Genomic DNA, 20,379 nt, shown 5'->3' on the forward strand with positions numbered 1-20,379 from the left:
CTCTTTAATGACTATCAACTAGTTAACATATATGAGTCAATATACAAACAGGATGAAAAGTACAGAGTTAAAGTATGTGTCACATTATCCTGCCAGTCTCTCTCATTTTTATTTGACCACTATTTGAATTATTCAGTGACCTATTCATAGGCCCATCTATGCTCAGTCACTGTCAACAACCATCACAATGCTGGGTCTAGGTGTCTTCATATCATGGACAAGGCAGAGCCAAAGTCTCAATTCCCACACTAAGTGTAACAAAAGTTGGTTTGTGTTGATATTTAACAAAATTCTAGTTAGATACTGAAGGAAAGTTCCCTGTGCTACACTGTCAAATAAAATACAATACGAATAAATACTACAAACAAGATAACCTACATTGGGTCTCCCGATCTTATGTGTTTGCAGGCGGTCTGTATTACAGATTCACAAGCTTCATTCAAAGCTCTATCAATGCGGTAATCTGCACCAGGGTCAGTCTCCTGAATCAGTGTTTGAAGCTGGATTTAAAAAAAAAAAAAAAAAAAAAAAGGAGAAGGAAGGAAGAGAGTCATACACATCAGGAAAGAGCCATGTCATTTCTTCATATAATCAGTTACTAAATCTGGTATATCACAATGACTCTTAACAAGCTACTGCAAGTGCCTTTAGCCAAGCTCAAGGGCTCTTGCCAAATACTTTCCAACTGGTTTCTTTACCTTGATCAAAAAAGTTTTTTTGTTTAAACCATTGTGGGGATTACCTGCCTACCAGTTTGCATCATCCCTGGACATTTGCAAAACAAAAGGTCTTCACAATATAAAGGCTGCCTTTTTCCTCACATCTGCCTATATATTAATTAGATTACTAAATCTGACACTCAGAGCCAAGCAAGAATTGAGTGGAGGAGTTAACAGAAGATATTTCCAGTTAGAGACCTTAATTGGTTACAAAAATCTAGAATTTAAATTTTGCTGCAAAGACACTGGCATTAAAATAAGTGTACTCTGCTTTATCAAATATAGATGTGAGATTACATTCAGCTTGAAAGAAATACCAATTACAAAAAATAAGAACGTAACACTTATAATTTCCTATTTTCCCTGAAGAGGTAAATCAGAGCTCATTCATTATAAGTATACAGAAAAGTATTTATAAGAATACAGTCTTTTAACATTTACTTCTGCTTGGTCCATGCTTTGTCATGAAATAAAGTGAAGTATGAGATGTGCCTTAAATTCTTTTTTCCTATCTTTGAGGAAAAAGCAGCCAGGGCACAGAGGAAACCAGATCTAAATTAAGGAACAGAAGACCTGAGTTCTATTAAGAGTTCTGCCAGATATTAGCTATAAGAACATGGGCAAATTAATTAACCTCTAAGTTCCAGTTTCTTTTACTGCAGAGGATTATAAGAATATATAGAAGACTGTATAAACTGCAAGCATTTGACAGATGTAAAAGGTCATTAATTACTACAGACGGGTAGCAGATGGTGATTTCGGGGCAGGAATCTTAAATAACAGAAAGCAAATTTGGAAACTATAACCCTGGTTAGGGTTGCTTTTTTCCCAAGTTAAAGACCTGGAGCCCTTTTTGTGTCACAGGTTTGACCTCTCCCAGTAAGAGCCTTCTCTGATCCTCATACATTTGACCCATGATCCCACAGGGGCTCATATCAAAGTACTGACCTTTTCACATATTGATCAGAACACAGAGCAAAAGGAAGTGAAGAAAGAAAACCCTGTTTTGTCTATTCTAAAATAAGTCAATAATCAAGATGGGAGAAATATGAAAGATTTCCAGTATTCTGGAATGAAAGTTATTTATACCAATTCTTGGTGGCAATTTGGAGAAAGCTACAAAATGTTGTGGTTAGTTGGTAGGAAGATTACTGTCAAAGGATTATCAATTTTAGTAATGACATTTGTTGACAAAAACCAAAATATTTACATCTTTTTCTGAGGGAAATTATAAGCCTGATGGGAGTCTAAAAGTCTCTGCAAAGAACTATATGAGTTAAATATCTATGACTGATGACTGACAGGCAAACCTGGAGAATTCACAATGATGCACTAGACCGTAGCTATTAAAAAGAGGCAACAGATGCCCTATAGACTCTAGCAGGCTAACAACTCAAAGAGATCATTGTCACTATGAAATCCAGTGACAACGGTGTGGGAAATTAACACTAAGAATGTAAATGGTTATGTGATTATACATCTACTCCAGAATCTGACTGCTTACGAAAAACCTGAGGAAATGTTTCTGGGAAATGAGTAGTCTACAGGATAGACTGGGCAGTCTTCTCTGGCCTGGCAGAGACTGGGCCCAGACTTGTTCAACCATAACTGAAGAGAATTTACTAAGTTTATGATCTGGTGCATTTGGATAAGTATGCACTCATTAAGATAGCGTTTATTTTTATGCTTCACAGTTTACTATTTGTTAAGAGATCCTAATAGCAGAGCTAAGCAGAGAATAGGGAAAATTAATGGTCAACCACAAACAGGTATCAAAGTCTACTGCATCGGGGAAGAAAACTTTGAAAAAGAAACTTATTCAAAATAAATCATTTCAAAACATTCTTCCATTTGCCTAAGGATGGCAAATGTAGCAGAAGAAAAAAATTTCTTTTCCTCTAATTTCTAAAAACTATGGATTCATACAAACCAATATAAATATTTGTTTCCCACTTGACTATATCCAATGTGGGCAAAACCACATATCTCACTATTTGAAGCCTAAGCTCTAGGTTTGGAAAGCACTTTTATTCTGGGCACAAAGATGAGGTAGGCAGTACTTACCTATCTTTCAAGTTGTTGAGTTACGAGCTCTTTTAACAAGCCAAATTTCAAAATCCCTGGAGGTTAGATAGATGCTCGAAATAAAAGTCAAGCTAATTTACTATATTTTTCTGTACATCTTAGTACAAGTATAGCCTCAGTAAAAAAAGATAGGTTTATTCCTAACCACCCCCTCCCCTTTCCATACTGCATTAAGGATGAAGTGCAAATACAGAAAGTCTTGATTAATTCTTGGTCAGGGGCCAGACACATACACTGTCACAGAGGCTCCTAGGATAATCATCAGCAAGAACTACTCCTGAGGAACTACAACCAGAAGTTTTCTGTCTAGCTAGGCTTGGTATTTTGGGGAAGAGGCTACATTTATCTATTTTTCTCTCCATGGGATATATAAATTAGTGTACTCTGGGTCAGAATAATAGGAGTTAAGGTGAAATTTTACTCCACATCAAAATCCTATGGAAATTTTGGGTTTCAGGCTATGAAATCAGAATTAGCAGGAAAATAAAATTCCAGTAATATTCAATTTTTCATAAAAACACCAACAACAAAATAAAAGGCTAATGAATTGTGGTTTTCTCAAGTGTTCTTGAGGACAGAGCCTCAACTTCCTGATTTAATGAAACAGAAACACAGGCACTGTAGCTATATTTTTTTAACTTTATATTAATGTACCCGATCTGTTATTCAACTGTTTATGAACCCTGGACAAGAATAGCTTTATCTTCTCAAGCCAAGTATGCAAATTTTTTCTAACTATTTTTATAGAACTGATCGCAGAGTTTGGAGGTAAAAAAGAAAGGCCCTTCCACATACAGTTGCCCTAGTCTAACAAGAAGAGATTGTGATTTTGAAAATGACAATACTACTTTTCTCGATCCTTCAGGCCTAGAATGCATGCCTTATTTGACATCAGCAATAAAAAGAAACTGAAAATTTCAATTCATTTCAGATCTCTTTTAGCCTCAAGTCAATCAAAAATCTACTAAGACAGGCAAATTGTCTTTTGGTGGAGGAACTTTGATGATGGAGCTAGAACTTGGTTTGCCTTGATTCTGAGTTTAGTAAATCCAATCTTGTAAGTTGCCTTTAAAAAGTTCTAACAAACAATGCATTTTATCAATTTCTTTATGTATATAGCTCTTTTTATTGACTATGAGCTCAAACTTGTGCTCTGCAGCAAAAGCCACATTCTTACTGTGACATGTCTGGAGAAAAAATATTCTGTGTCTGCTTCTTACTACCGAATATTCACTGTGATATGACAAATAATCCAAATAAAGTTGGGAGAGTGTCAGGCAGTGGCTCCTCAGCTAATAAAATGTGATACTCAAACTGGCAGCACAAAATTTTCCTCACCGCCTGCTGGCAGCTGATTCCAAGGCTTCCTTTCTCCCCTCGAATGACTTTCATCAGGCAATGCAGGGTTCGCCCTTTTCGATGTAATCCAGAACAGTGGTGTTCAATCTCCCCCCGACAGCTCAGGATGATCTCAGGGCTCAAAGAGAAGTCTTCCATCAACATGCGTCGGTAATCTAACATCTCCCCCTGACACTCACTGCTCACTTGTCGCCCTGCGTTAGGATTTAAGCCATAACATGATGGTGAGCATTAGGATCGAGTATCAACCACATATGAAAAGTATACACTTCCCTCTAGAGAATAATATTCCAGTCATGCTATTATCTAGACTGAAAAGCTTAGAAATCAGCAAAAGCTTTTATCAGCATAAAATGAGATTAAAACTCCAGAGACTAGGGTTTATCTTCTCAGTATTCTACATTCTACATGTTTTTTACGACTAAATAATGCAAATGACTTGCCAATGAAACTCTTTTTTTAAAAAGGATTTTATTTATTTATTTAAGAGAGAGGGGAAGGGAGGGAGGAGGAGAGGGAGAGAAACATCGATCAGTTATCTCTTGCACACCCCCAATCGGGGACCTGGTTCGCAATCCAGGCGTATGTCCCAAATAGGAATTGAACCAGTGACCTTTTGATTTGTGGGATGATGCTCAATCCACCGAGCTGCACCAATCAGGACATAACTGAAAGTCTCGTCAGTATGATAACTATCTGGGTAAAAATGAAAGCCAAGAACAATCTCTACCGACTTACAGTTACAAGTTTGTGGAATAGACTATACTTCAAATATTCACTATAGCTTACCACCTTCCTTCAGCTATAAACACAGATTTAGTGAGGTACAACTGACATATAATAAACTACACTTTTAAAGCATACAGTTGGGCAAGTCTGACATATAGAGTCTGTCCAGAAAGTATCCAGCCACGCACTATGAAAAATAGAGGCATTTATTGAAGAATATACAAGAAACATTGTACACTGAACAATGATGCCTCAGTCCCCTTCAAAGTAGGCACCTTGGGACCTCACACAGTTTTCCCAATTGCATTTAGCTGCCCCGTCATATTTCCCTGAATCTTATCGACAATTTGAAATCTATTCCCTTTCAAAGATGATTTTAGTTTTGGGAAAAGCCAGAAGTTGCAGGGCGCCCAATCTGGGCTGTAGAGGGATATAGTCACCTCGGTGATACGATGTTTCACCAAAAAACTCTGCACGAGACATGACATGGTGCATGAGCAGGCGTGTTGTCGATGAAGCTGCCAATCACCAGCTGCCCATAGCCACGACCTTCTGAATCATCTAAATAGCTTCCGTAAAGGAATGTTCAAGCTTAACGCAAAATCTGATGCAGATTCGTTGCTTTACTCACTCAGTCATTTTGAATGTGACAGCCACACAGCACACATGCTCACTCAACAGCATCTACAACCCCCACTGACTAGTACAGTGAAGTCATCATTGTTCACACATGCGCATTGCAGTCCCCTCTTCTTGGCTGCTAGGTTACACTGAAGTCATGCAAACCGTTCTCATTATATTATCAATGGCTGGACTTTTTCTGGACAGACCATGTATACACATACACACGCACACTCTCTCTCTCTCTCTCTCTCTCTCTCTGGTGAAACCATCACCACAATCAAGGTACTGAACATTCCTATAAACTCCAAAAGTTTCCTTATGCTCCTTTAGAATCCCTCCTTTTCTTTCCTCTCCACTCCACCCACCCCATCACCAGTCAACCACGGATCTGCTTTCTGTGACTACAAATATATGGCTGGGTCATAGGGGAGATGTATGTTTAACTTTTTAAGAAACTGGCAAACTATCTTCCAAAGTGGTTGTATGTACCTCTTTGAATTTCCATCAGCAATATACAATAGTTCTAGCTTTTCCACATCCTTGTCAACAGTTATTATGATTCCCTTTTTTTTTAAGTAGTCTGTATAACTTCTCTGAATTATCTGGTTATTTATTTACTGCAGGGGACCCTAACTTCCAGACTGCGGACTGGTACTGGTCAGGGCCTGTTAGGAATGGGGCCACACAGCAGGAAATGAGCTTGAATGTAATGTGCTTGAATTATCCCAAAAACATCCCCCTGACCCCGGTCCATTGAAAAATTGTCTTCCACGAAACCGATCCCTGGTGCCAGAAAAGCTTGGGGGGCTGCTGGTTTACTCAGTCTTTTTTGTGTTTCTTGTCCATGTGGATTTTAAGGATATTAACTTGTATTTTTCAAACACCAAAATTAGATTAATTATGCATAATGTTCTATAATATGATTTACTAGTCAATAATGTCCACCTTTCCATTTTAGAAAAGTTTCACCTAATACCTGGACCATAATCAATATTCCTCATTGTCTCCAAAATGTGCTTTGTTTGTTTTTCAGTCCAAGACCATGTACTCTCTAGCTGCCATTCATTGCTTTCAAACATCCATATATTAGAAAAAAATTCACCAAAAAGTTCTGAGTTTCCTTTAATGATTGATTTTTCCCCCACTTAACTTTTTAATCACTAATCAACTGTCACAGCACCATTTATTCAATAAGAGGTAGGTATTTCATTTTTGGAGCCTATAGCCAGATGAAGAAAGACAACCCTAGTCTTCTAGACATCCTTCTTGTTTCCTTTGTCAGGGGTTGCCTTTTGAATTAAACAATGAGTCTGATGAAAGGGTAATCCTTTCATCTTTTACTGTTTAATTTCTTCAAAAAAAAATTTCCCTTTTTAATCCTCATGTGAGGATATATTTATTGACTTGAGGGGGAGGGAAGGGGGGGAGAGAGAAGGAGAGCAGTAGGGAAAGAGAGAGAGAGAGAGACATTAATCCACTCCTTCCTGTATGCATCCCGACTAGGGATTGAACCCGCAACCTAGGTATGTGTCATGACTGGGAATCAAACTTGAAACTTTCTGGTGTATAGGCAACACTCCAACGAACTGAGCTACCTGGCCAAGGATAGTGTTTCATTTCTTAACATCGTCACTGTCATAATAATAGCATTACCTATCACTTATTGTATGCTAAGTGCTATGCCAAATAAATCTCTTTCAGTCCTCATATGAACTCCTCAACATAGGTAATATTTTTTATAAATAAAAAAAAAATGAGTTTTGGAGAAATTAAAAATGTAAACAATGGACACCTAGCCAGTTAGTTTGGTGATAGAGCCATAACTTGAAGCCATGTCTCTCTGACCCAAAGCTCATATGCTAAATCATTATACTACCCTGACTCTCCTAAAAATGCTGTACCATACAAGGTGGGACAAAAGCAGGCTTACAGTTGTGACTACGCAAAATAAGAGTTTATTCTTGTATTAATATTTATTAATTATTGTATTACTGTCCATACAAACTGTAAACCTACCTTTGCCCTACTCTATATGTATTTTTAAAAATTAAAATATTTAGATTTGAAAAATATACTTTGTAAAAAGAGCAAGCTGGGCCCTGATCGGTGCGGCTCAGGGTGTCATGCCACAAAGCAAACAGTCGCTGGCTTGATTCCCAGTCAGGGCACATGCCTGGCTTGCAGGTTCAGTCCCCGGTCAGGGTGTGTTTGAGAGTCAAATGTATGGTGTCTCTCTCTCTCTTTCTCCCTCCCTCCCCCTTGCTCAAATAATGAATGAATAAATTTAAAAAAAAAGCAAGCTGGGATATAAAGAAAAACAAAATTGGGGATTGTTGAACTAAGAGGAAGGGCCTTCAACAAGGTGTTGAAATACCAAACCCTTCAGTTCCTAGAGTTACGCTTACAAAGAAAGACTCCTAAGTAACAAGGTATAGCTGTACTCAAAAGAGCAAATACAGGCGAAAAGTAACCGTACACAAAGGTTTAGAATGTGAATCCAAAAAGGAATAAAAAGGACAAAAAGAAATAAACCCTCACCTCTATGCACAGCTGACTCCAGACACATCAGAAGGTAGGAGAGCCTGGCTTCTCGGGACCGGGGAAGGTTTTCCACATTGCACCGGTATTTTTTTAAGTCACTCTTACAGGATTTGGCCAAAGAGTAACTGACCTTATAATCTTGGGCAATCAACTTTTGCCGGGTTGTTAGTGCTTCTCGACACTGAGTAAAGAGTGCAGTAAGAGCGTTATAAGACTGCTCAGGTGGTTCAGCTGTTCACATGTATTTCTCAGGGCCAAGTACATGTCAACAACAATTGTAGTTGTTACCAAAATGCCTGTCTTGAAGTCTGGCTAAAATTGAACACGAGCATGGAAAACTAGTGTGGCAAGAGGCAGAGGTAAATGGGTGGGGAGCCCTGGAATTCTACAGTGAATTGCTGTTCCTTGCTGCAACAGCAGCTGGCCCAAACACATAGATATTTGGTAGATTCTAAAACATGAAGTTAACAAAGTATTCTTTTCCTCTTCAACAATATTCCTAAAGTATTGCCAGAATCAAAATGTCAACTAACATAATACTCTGGAAGTTCCATTCTATACTTTTAAAATATAATTACACAATAGTAAAGGAAATGAAGTGAAAAACATTTCTTCAGCTGCTTAGTAAAAGTAAATGACAGGATAAAAGAAACAAAAATAATTACTTTTAAAGGTTGTAAAAAAAGATTCTTGCATTCATCCAGGAACAGAGGACTAAAAGTAATGAGAATGTCTAATGAGACATCTGCTGAAAAGTTAAATAGCTAATTGCCAACGAAGCACTTTGGTTTGTTAGCCTAAACTTCCTGAGAATGTAGGACGGGCTTCAGTGTGATTCTGATATAAAATTCTCTGATTTTACTCCCCAAACTGATTCCCAATTGGCTTCTCAATGTCCAGACATCACAATTAAAGCTTCATTTCCGTGGCTTAAGCAAAATATGCTTTGCTTTCCAACTAAAAGCCAAGTATTTTACCTCTGAAAAGGGTTAAGCTTTATCAGTCATATATTTTGGTATCAATTTATACAAATATTATTTAAGACGATCTGAGAAAACTTTTTAAGAAATAAATAAAATATTGGTTTGTTTTAAAGTTATGCTTACCTTTTCACTCATGGAGTCTTCAAATTTGTGGTTGAAGAGGCACTTATATACTCTGCCTTCACCAGCTTGAGTCTATAAAATGAAACATATCCATTATGCTGGACATTATTCATAATCCCATATAAAACTTTCTGTTAAATAAATATAATGTGAGTACCCTTGAACAAATGGCTCAGCCATTCATAAAATTTAGTAGACTTTGAAAGAAAATAGCGCCTACAGTCAACATGGAATTTTTTCCCCATAATGCCTGACTATTGTCATTTATTCCCAGATATGCTGTTAATCAGGGAATGCAGAGAAGTATCAGTCTTCCTTTTTACAACATAAAACTTAGAATTAGTGGCTCTGATGGTTAAAGCTGTTAAATCAAAACAGCAGGCAGAGTGGGAGTACACACAACTCACCCTCAGTTCTTTGTTGTAAAGATGGAAAATTCTTCCATTTAAAGTGTTAGAAAGTTGTTCTGTAGGGTCTGTGGGTAGTAATCAGGGGTTTGGTTTTAAGAACTAGCTACCTACTTGGTGTTTTTTTCATCTTAGCCAAAAATGTATAATTGCGAATATATAATATGGCAAAGTTTTAACTGTGGGATAGATGTGAACTAGATTCCCTGGTAAAAATAGGACTCCTATTGATAAAATAAGACTCCCAAGAACTGAAATTGAGATGTTAGATGAAGCAGAAAAAAATAGTGTGTGTAGACTGTCAGAAGCCAAATGTTAACCAGATGTTAAACCAAATCTGAGCATCTATTATCAGTTTCTACTATCCAGAGACCAACTCTACCTTCCAGTTTAGTAGATTTTCTATATGTGAGGTTTGTGTTGGTTTTTTATTTTTTGGGAATGGAGTATTTTAAAATACTTAAAAAGAAAAGGAAGAAAAGAAGAACAGTTTTGGAAGTGACTCACATTTTCACAAAAACGTTCCCGATCATCTCGGCAAGCAAAATATAAATGCCGGTCTAAATGAAAGTCATCTGAGGACAGCTCAGCCACCCGGAGAATGGCTTTCTTGCAGAGTTCAGAGACGCGAATCTTGGAATCTTTTTCTTCTGCTTCCTTCACCAGGCCTTTCTCCAAGCATGATACCACCTCACCTTGTGAATGTGCATCCTAAGATCATAGGGATAATAATATTTTACAACTCTCACCACAATGACTTTCAACTAAACATCATTTGGTTAAAAAAACAATAACATATATTTAGCTTACTGATGTACTATTAAGAAATCAGGTGGGAATCAACTGCATTATGGAAATTACAGAAAATGTCCTCAATAATCTTTGGTTAGAATATAATACTTGCATGGTACAAACGAAAACAGAGATCCTGGGAAATTAAATATGGTTTAATTAGTACTAGAAATAGAAATCTGAATTCTTAAAGTTTAAAATGTCAGAAACATTAAAAGAATTACACCAGCCTAATGCTCTGATTATAGCTCACATCCATACCGAAGTAACATTGCAGAAATCTCTATTCATTAATCTCTGAAGGGCTATTTCCCAAGGTATAGTGCTTTTAGTCAAGTTAAACAAACAAACTACAAAATCCATTGAGAAAAGATATTATAGAGATGCAATTTCTCCTTTTTTCTATACGACACTGCCCACAAAGACCAATCATGTACAATCTGTAGTGTAATATTCACTTTGGTGTTTTTGATTTATCTGAATGTGATTTTAATGAATTACACCATTTATACAATTGCTATTTTTTATTGATTATGCTATTGCAGTTGTCCCAATTATTCCCCCTCCGCCCTTCTCCACCCAATCCCACCCCGTCCACTTCCTCAGGCAATCCCCCCACCATTGTTCATGTCCATGGATCATGTGTAAGTTCTTTGGCTACTCCATTCCCTATCCTGTACCTTACACTCCCATGGCTATTGTGGAACTACCTATTTGTACTTCTTAATCCCCTCACCTCTTCACCCTTTCCCCACACCCACCTTCCATCCGGCAACCACCCAAATGCTCTCAGTATACATAATTTTGTCTCTGTTCTTCTTGTTTGCTTAGTTTGTTTTTTAAATGCAATTGTTGATAGATATGTATTTACTGCCATTTTATTGTTCGTAGTTTTGATCTTCTTTTTTCTTAAATAAGTCCTTTTAACATTTCATATAATAATGGCTTGGTAATGATGAACCCCTTTAGTTTTTTCTTGTCTGGGAAGCTCTTTATCTGCCCTTTGATTCTAAATGATAGCTTTGCTGGGTACAGCAATCTTGGCTGTAGCACCCTGCTTTTTGTGACTATGAATATTTTTTGCCAATCCCTTCTAGCCTGCAAAGTTTCTTTTAAGAAATCAGCGGACAATCTATGAGAACTCTGCTGTAGTTAACTGCTTTTCTCTTGAAGCTTTTAAGATCCCGTCTATGGAGGGTCAGCTGTGCAGGGCTGGGTACTGGTGCTCTGATGTGTCTATAACTGCCCACTGGGGGCGCATGCTCTGAGGTGTCCTGGGTGGTGCAGGGCAAGGTCAGTGTTCTGCCCAGGGCCATCCCACATGAGCTATAAAGCAATTTGAGATGGCTGCTACTTGTGCTGGGCTTGGCGGTTCCCAAGCAAGGCCAAGCTGTGAATCTAGGCTGGCTGCTGCTACTGCCAGGCCTGGGGCCCCTAAGCAAGAGGTATGGGGGCTGAGGGCTCACTGAGGTGGGCTGTTGCTTGTTTGATAGGATTTAGGAAGCTGTGAAGTATGAGCCAAGACCAACCGTTCATATGGAAAAGCAGCTTGGGGGTCCTTAACTTGGGTGGGAGGAAGTCTCAGGGAATCTTCAAGATGAGGCAAACAGTGTTAGCCAGGTTGATGGAGACTCAGATACGGCACCCCTCTGCTGCCTCTGTTGGGGGAGGGCCTGCCTTTCTGTCTAGGAAAAAGCTGTCCCCAAGCTCCCGCCTTGATGCCAGACACTTCAGTCCTTCCTTGTATGCCACTGGTGCCTTTCAAGCTGCTACCCTGGTGCTGGAGCTCTGGGGAACAAGTCAGTCCATGTATGGGTTCTTTAAGGGGAACTGCTTGGGACTCTAGAAGCTTCTTCCCCAGTTTCTGCAGCCAGAAGTTCTAGGGACTTACCGTCCTAGCACTGGAAGCCTGGGCTGGGGGGCTTGGGACTCCTTGCTTCCAAGATATACCTCCCGAATTTTTATCCTCTACAATGTAGATGTGGGACCAGACTTTTCCACATCTCCACCCCCCCTACCACTCTGGATCGATGTGGCTTCTTTAATTTCATAGTTGTCAGACTTCCATCCAACTCAATTTCTGACAGTTCTGAGTGATGGTTGTTTTATATTTTAGTTGTAATTTTCATGTAATTGTGCAAAGACGCAAGCCATGTTTATCTATGCCACCACCTTGACCAAAAGTACAACTGCTTTTGAGAGCTTTTCTAAAACCATCCAATTTCCTTTAATTGTACATTGCATCATCTCCATAGCAACCATAAGCATTCATTAATTCAGAATGAGAATATTCCTCTAAATATTTTCTATTCAAGAATCCTAAACTTCTATACTCAAAGACATGCTTTAATAACTTGAAAGGTATAACCATTAATAGAGCAAGAAAAAAACAGCAGAAAATAGTGCTATCATTCCTTTACACACACACACACACACACACACACACACACAATCTTGTTAGAGTAAGATACCATGTCTATGGAATCATCTTTATGTGATAAAAAGACTCCTAAACCAGATAGGTTAACACCTACTTTAAGCAAAATATCAATTCAATAAAAGAAGTATAGTGATTTTTCTATTGTGTTGTAACAGCTGGTTCCATAGCATACCACTTTCCAAGTAGCTCCATGAAAATATTCATGTTCCCTCCTAATACACCTGTTAAGTGGGGATAAGAGCGGTGCCATCTATTGAGCAGATGGGTAAACAGAGGCTGAGAGTTGATCAACTTGTCTGAATTGCACAACATAACGTGCCGAGCTAAGACCTTGGGATTCCAGGAAACTCCTCTAATTTGTAGGTGGGTATTGTATATTTTTCCCAAGAAAGACTGAGATTTCATTAAATTTCAAAGAGTTTGCTGATCCCAAAAAGATTAGGAAGCACAGTAAACCAGCAGGTTCTCACGTCTTAACCTTTCTCACTAGTTGTGTAGTTCTATCTAATGCTTGGAAACCCAAGATGACCAAAAAGTTTTTTTGGAGAGTAATTCTAAACAGATAAAACTCAGGGACAAGTGACAAAAAGACGATGACAGAGAGAAAAGTAGATACAAATCCCAGAAATCCAGAGTAAGGCTTATTTTTTCTTCCTAATTTATGACTGACATTCAAGTCTGTCTATGACCCACTTAGGGAAGGTCTACTCTTTTCCACTTCCCAAAGGAAAAACAAACCTATGATAACACAGATTTGAGCAGAAACATATGAGTCGCTTATTATTTACAGTATATGAGATTATTATAAACATGGTTTTATGTTATAAAAATATGTCCTATATGAAATTTCAGTAGCCCATAATAACTTACTTATATGGTTGCTAGCAATTATGTCTTAATCATATACAAAGAGGTTGAAAATAATAGCATAATAGCCACACTTGATTTAAATTCAGTATTTGGTCCTGGCATTATAGGTTAAAGAAATGATTTCCATGTAATGAGTTGAAATAGTTCCCTGTATATTTAGGGTTTATAACTGTTTTAATGTATCACTAGTGACACTAACTAGGGCTATTATATTCTTTAATAGTTCCATTTGCTTCTTATTGGATCTAAGAAGGCATCATCATAGTTCAAGACCCACTAAGGAATCTGAGATTTAATTTTAATTATAGCAATTGTAGGACCATATACTGGCATTGGGCCATAACATGACCTCTATTAGGTGTTTTCATTCAACATAACTTTAGACAGATATTTCTTCAAATAAAGATATTTCATGAATTCTTCTTAGTTCTTCAGAGTCTGAGCTTTCTATTTCAGCCCATTTGAGTTATATAATGCATGCAAAAATTTGACAAAGAAAATTATATGGCTAATTACTGAATACAAATGAAAGCAAGGGAGGTAAACTACACACCGGTGCATTATCTACAAAAAAATAAAATTACTTAGGTTAAAAAACGTTAAGTATTAATACAGAGGCTTGACATGTGAATAATAAATGATCCTGTAAATGGACTTACAATGAGTTTTTAAAATTTTATTATGGTGAGACAAATGCCTGTCTTAAAACTACTCTGAGTGTCCTGATCAGTTTTTAGCGGTTTGATAGTTTTTTTCTTCCCCATATACTATGTCCCTGCTGCCCCCCTCCCCTGTTTAAGAACAGAGAAGGATAACCCTACACTAATCTCAAAAAGGTAAGCAAGAACTGTTTTCATCTCTGCTACAAATTCTATATTTCAATGGTTTTTAGTCTTCTGTGATCTATATCACCACATAAAGAGAAAAATAATATTTGAATTATTCAAAGTAGTTGGTTAAAAGCAGGTAATGATAAAATGATGTAACTACTGAGTGAAAAGTATATATGTAATAATATGGCCTGTGTCCATATTAGGTTCCTGTAGCGTATGTCACATTCTACTTTCTCTTCAGATGATGTAAATCATTTACACTTTTACTTTTAGAGATCTGCATTTTCATTTTAATAATATTTATTTGGAAAAATTTAAAAATATTATTAATATATAGTCTTCGTTCTACATTTTATATATATTAACATTTGGGGGGTGGAAATCATCATAGTTTTGAAATCACGACATTTTATGTTCATAAAGAGGAGGGTACAGGTTAGCCATGACCTTTGAAGTAGGTCAGTTCAAAGCCCAAGAGGAGTTTGCAGGCTTCAGTGGCAACAAATCTGAAGTAGATGAGCCTGTTCTCTTCTGTGGTCGGGAGCTGACTCATTAATTTTACAGGATAATTTTCGTAACTAAATAACTAACTACACAGAAGTAAACTATAGTTAGAAAGGCAAAGAAGGGCTGAGGACTTGCTTCCTCATTTTAAAATTTGGCTGTCGCCCCAGAATGGATTATCTAGGAAGGGGCATGCTTTCAGAAGTGCAGGCATGAGTCATGTTACTATGCCCCAAATACAAGAAAACCTTTGACGCCAGAGATGGGGTGCTTGGTATAAACAGGAATTCACTGGTTGGTATAGTAGAAGACAAAAATGGCCAAAATATGCATGTTGATGGTCCACAGAAACATCTTCTGTTATTTTAACAAAGTTGAAAACCACTCTCTCTGTCATGCCTTTGAGCTCTGGCACTGCTATTGTCCGCCCTCATTTCAGTCACTGCAGACTTAACGCCTACATGCCACTGAGAGCAGGTTTTATATCGACAATTCAGATGGCCAGTGGGAAGCTAACCAGAGATTATCTTGGCAGTCAGTAGGGAAGAACTACTACAAAGAGAGGTGAATTGTAACAATCCACTTTATAGCATGGATCACTAACTACAATTATGAAAAAGTGTCATCACTGATTCCTGAAAAGTATGTCTGGAATCCTTATGTGAAGATTTTAAAGAGTGAGTGTTGGAACGGAATATAATCTCCAATACCCTAAGTAAACCAGAGGAGGTTCCTGAATTATCAGGGTGACTTAAGTGTCCAGAATCTGCAGGGAAGGAGAAAAATCTGCCTTCGTAATTAAAACTGGTCTTTATTTAGCTGCTTGAAAGCTGTATGCCAAGTTCATAGTGCTCTCAAGATAGACCCAGTGGTGCCCCATGGAAGGGCCAGCGCCCCGTGCTGGTATGAAGGAAAGGGTACTTGGTGACAGCCAGACAATAACCGGTACTAAAACCTTCACTTGAACCAGTGTGTGCAGTTTGCAGCTCTGGCACACAATACCATGCCCCCCTTCCTCCGTGATGGAAAACTGCAAAGCATGGTGCAAAGAATAAATAGGAACAAAGAGACAAATGGATTTTATTATTCTTCATATTTCCTAAACAGCAGACTAATGAATAGTGGCAATTAAGAGCTGATGCCACATACGGGCCCCGGACTATTTCTCCCACTGACACCTATTACTTCTCAGGAGTTTCTTTCATTTTTTCTGAGCAAACAAATTCAGAATAAACCTGGTTAAACATTCGCTGTGACCTTCTAGACAACAGACTAATAAGGAAAAAAAATAAGCACAAATATAATCAAGGAAGAAGAAACTACCTATGTAGTTATTTTCTTTCTTTACTAAAATTAGTTCTTCTGAGATGGAAGGTAATAGATCGCATTTCTCCTGACAAGCTGTAAGTACTTTTACATATGTTAAAAATTTCTAATATTTAAATATCTTCTTTTGTACTGGTGTACTGAATGAGGTTTTTTTGTTTGTTTGTTTTGTTTTTTTAAATGGCAACACTGAGGTATATGCAGAGAAAATTTTGGGAATTCAAGTCTCTCCTAACCCAACTACTATTCCCACAAGACTACAAAATGTTTTGCCAGAGAATGTTACAGGTATTCAGCAAATGTTTTAGTATTTTGAAGATAATAATACTCTTAGCAGGTATTAATTCCTCTACTTCTCCATACTTTTGGAACATTTTGTCACAAACAGATGAAATGCATTCAACTAGCCTTAGATCTTGGGGCTGTCTAGACTTCTTAAGGCCACTTCCAGCCCCTTAATTTTTTTCCATGCCAGTTATACAAAGCTTTTTATTTATCAAGTACATAAGACCTCTTTGGTAAAGCCAGGGTAGTACCTACCTTTTCTCCAAGCCGAATGCTGCCACATTTCAGAGCGTTAATGTCTTCTTTGCAGTTATCCATGAAGCCACAGATGAGACGGTAATCACTGAAAATGATGGCCGTCATCTTAGTGATGTATTGGTGACACTGGTACTCAGTGATGTTGCCTCGGTGATCCACCAAGCAGGAAACCAAGTAACCTTTTCCTACTGGTTCATCAGCACATTCTTTAATCTGCTCAAAAAAAGTGGCTGTTTTACAAAAGTATTCTATTCTCATATCAAACAACTTTTTAAAAATATTTTATTTTTATTTATTTTTAGAGAGGGAAAGAAAGGGAAGAAGAGAAGAAAAGAAACATTGATGTGAGAGAGAAACACTGATCAGCTGTCTTTTGTACACTTTTCAACCAGGGACCAAACCCACAACCTAGGCATGTGCCCTGACTGGGAATTGAACCAAAGACCTTTCACTTTGCAGGATGATGTCCAACTGAGCCACACAAGGCAGGGGTCACATCAAACAACTTTTATGAAAGAACATCTGATATGTTCTTGTTCATATGTGTCACACCTACTCAGATTGTTGTGCTCTCTAGGAAATACCCGGTTAATGTGTTTTGCAAAAAAATACATATAAATACACAAATGCTAGATAGAACTCATGTCCAAATGGAATTAAAAAGAGCTGTTAAAATTTTCACCTTTATTGAGCTATAACTAAAAAGGGCTTTTAACATTCCAAAGAGAAATCCCTTTATGCATGCGAAGAACACAATGGACAGCGAGGAGACTCATCTAGAGAAGAGGTCTGGGAAACAAGTACAGTCAGGTTGCATGTCCCAGGCCAAGCTACAGAGCCAACTATCGTTGTTAAGTAAACCTAATGGCCAAGGGGAGGAAGGAGGAAAGGCATGATAGTACTTCTTGACATGACATTACTGTGTTCTGAATTGACTATAAATATGGACACGTGATTTTGAACTTAGTAAAATCTGAGCTTCACCACTGTGGCCTGGAACAGGATCATGTTTAAAATGATGTTCAGTGCAGTCTGGTAAGAAGTTTGGGAAGTGGAAGGCCACTGCAAATCTAATTTGGGTGGTTTTGACACAACATCTAGTGGTTGAAGCACACAGTGATTCTACATGGTTAGTGGTCCTGCAAAGGGCATACCAAACCACAAGTGCTAATGAAGCAAGCTAGCCAAAACATGCTAAAATTCAGGCAAAGAAAAGTAAAACCTACTTACAGGGTTATGAGCTTGGATTAAAAAGCAATAAAGTCTGCTTGGAAAAAACCTATTACTGCATTTAGAGAAATTAAAAACAAACAAAAATGGCAGTTTTGACAAGAGAAAGGAACCAAATGTAAATATTTATTCTGAATATAAATGAGAATGGAATTTTTTGGTTTTACTGGTTTTTTGAAACCACTATTACATCACTTACTGTAAACATGTACACAGGGTAAAACAAATACAATCTTTCCCAAAAGGTGCTGGGTGAAGGATGTAATATGTTAAGAGACACATAACCCTATGGGCCACTGGGTCTCTTTATGTCTAACTCCAAACCAAGTCAAAGACTCAGTTCAAGACAGAAAACTGTGTTTACTTTCAAAGAAGCAAACTTTGGAACTTAAGTAAATAGTCTCACACTGGCTTCAAGAGCATGGATCTTCAACAGTCAAGATGAAAGCAATTCTTTCAGCCTAACCTTCAGGTCTTTTTGTGTGATGTCTAAAAAGATGGCCATGAATATTATTCCCAAGAAAAGGATTTTTTTTTTTTTTTTTTTTTTTTGAGTAAAACAGAGTTCAGTTTCAAAAGGGAAAGGAGAAATAACTCCTTGATAATTTCAGCATGTGGCAGACACCTGGGTCTGAAAATTTAATGAAGTAGAAATTTCCAGCTAGATTCTAATACCGGGGAACCAGTAGTTTAAAAATCTGAAGAAAACACAAAACCACAATTTAAACTGGAGTCCCAATAAGAAATTAAATGTCTATTTACTTCTAATCACTTGAGATTTTACTGAAGCACAGATACTTCAGTTCACCACCAATTACAATAGGATATATAGTGTTTGAATTAGAAGTTTCTGCTTTTCTTCAACCATTCTCTTAGAAAGAAGTTTAATAATGACAGAAGGAAAATAAATCATCAATGTATTTATGAATGGCAGTAAACTCTGAAGTGGCGGTGGGGTGGTGGTGGTGTATATCCACTTTATTTTTGACATGGATGCAGGAGGAAAGCAGGCAGTATTTGGTTCAACCACAGAGAGTATATAAAAAGTTTGGTTTTCAGTTTGCAGGTATTCATGTGGTATTATTCTTCTCTTTGGAAGTAGGGTTCCAAAATTAAGAAAGAACATAGGAGGTAGATGTAGAATAAAATATTTAGTTGGCAACTATGTTTTTCTTGATATTTAATTTTCCTGACTCCAGTATAATCTCCTTCCAGGAAGGGAGAAGTACCCTTGTTCCTTGAATCTTTTACAGAAACACAACACCCCAAAATGTTACAAGAAGGCCATCATTATATATGCACTATAAGGAAGTCAGCATGTGTGTATATATCATTCCAGAGTCTAGTTTAGTGTAGTGTATCTATCTTCATTCTTTTAAAACCTTTGACACCATATATGTAGATTATAAGCAAAAAGTGAAATTACTCTGACAAATCTGCATATACTCCAAGCTAAATTTCCACATGGCAATCAAACTGATATGTATAGCTAGTCATATAGCTAGCCAAGGGAGTTTGAGGAGAATACTGAAGTTAGAAGTTAAAGATCAATGTTTCAAAGATACGTTATTCTATTCTGAAGCCTGAGGGTAAATATGAAGAAGAGTCACAGCTATAAAAGAATAAACGGCCCTGGCCGGGTGGCTCAGTTGGTTGGAGCATCATCTGTGCACTGAAAGGCTGCAGGTTCTATTCCTGGTCAGGGCACATACCTAGGTTGCAGGTTTGATCTCAGGTTGGGGTGTGTACAGGAGGGAACTGATCTCTCTTCCTCCAATCTGCTCTCTAAAAATCAGTAAACATATCCTCAGGTGAAAATTTAAAAAAAAAAAAGAAAAGAAAAAAGAATAAAACTTAAGTGATCGAAGGTTTGAGGAAGAAACAGGTTCTGCAAAATCCCATAATGATTTAAGTAAGGATTACAAGCTGAGGGCTTATCTGTTTGCAGTAGGATCTTCCTTAAGAGCTCAGGAGAAAATGGTTCCAACTTAAGTCTTCAAATAGGGTAGTTTGAGGAGAGATCTTTATGTTGCAAGATCTATGATTATTAACTTTGAGGTGGAAAAATAGCAACTGTGTGTTTTGTGATTCTTATACTTCAATATACAGAAATCTATCTTCCTGGAATTTCTATCACTGATTATAAAAAATAAAATAAAATACAATAAAAATTTCTATACTGCAAATTTCACTAACATTAATTGTTCACACTGAGACAAGAGAAATAATTGAAAAATTTCTCCAATTAGTATCCATGCAATGCTACATATT

At 37.5% G+C, this 20,379-nt stretch overlaps 1 protein-coding gene across 1 annotated transcript in view; it reads right to left on the bottom strand.

The window, feature by feature from the left end:
• The window catches only part of GLG1 (golgi glycoprotein 1), a 121,313-nt gene that overhangs the window by 30,602 nt on the left and 70,332 nt on the right, over positions 1-20,379 (bottom strand). The window contains exons 4-9 of the mRNA XM_090261238.1: positions 16,876-17,091; positions 10,078-10,281; positions 9,164-9,235; positions 8,055-8,238; positions 4,143-4,357; positions 379-500 (exon numbers count right to left, since the gene is read on the bottom strand). Coding sequence (XP_090117364.1) covers positions 379-500; positions 4,143-4,357; positions 8,055-8,238; positions 9,164-9,235; positions 10,078-10,281; positions 16,876-17,091 — 1,013 coding nt within the window. The remainder of the gene's footprint in view (positions 1-378; positions 501-4,142; positions 4,358-8,054; positions 8,239-9,163; positions 9,236-10,077; positions 10,282-16,875; positions 17,092-20,379) is intronic.

Source organism: Furipterus horrens, unplaced genomic scaffold (assembly GCF_987537825.1).
Source record: "Furipterus horrens unplaced genomic scaffold, mFurHor1.1.pri manual_scaffold_13, whole genome shotgun sequence".
Lineage (NCBI taxonomy): Eukaryota > Metazoa > Chordata > Mammalia > Chiroptera > Furipteridae > Furipterus > Furipterus horrens.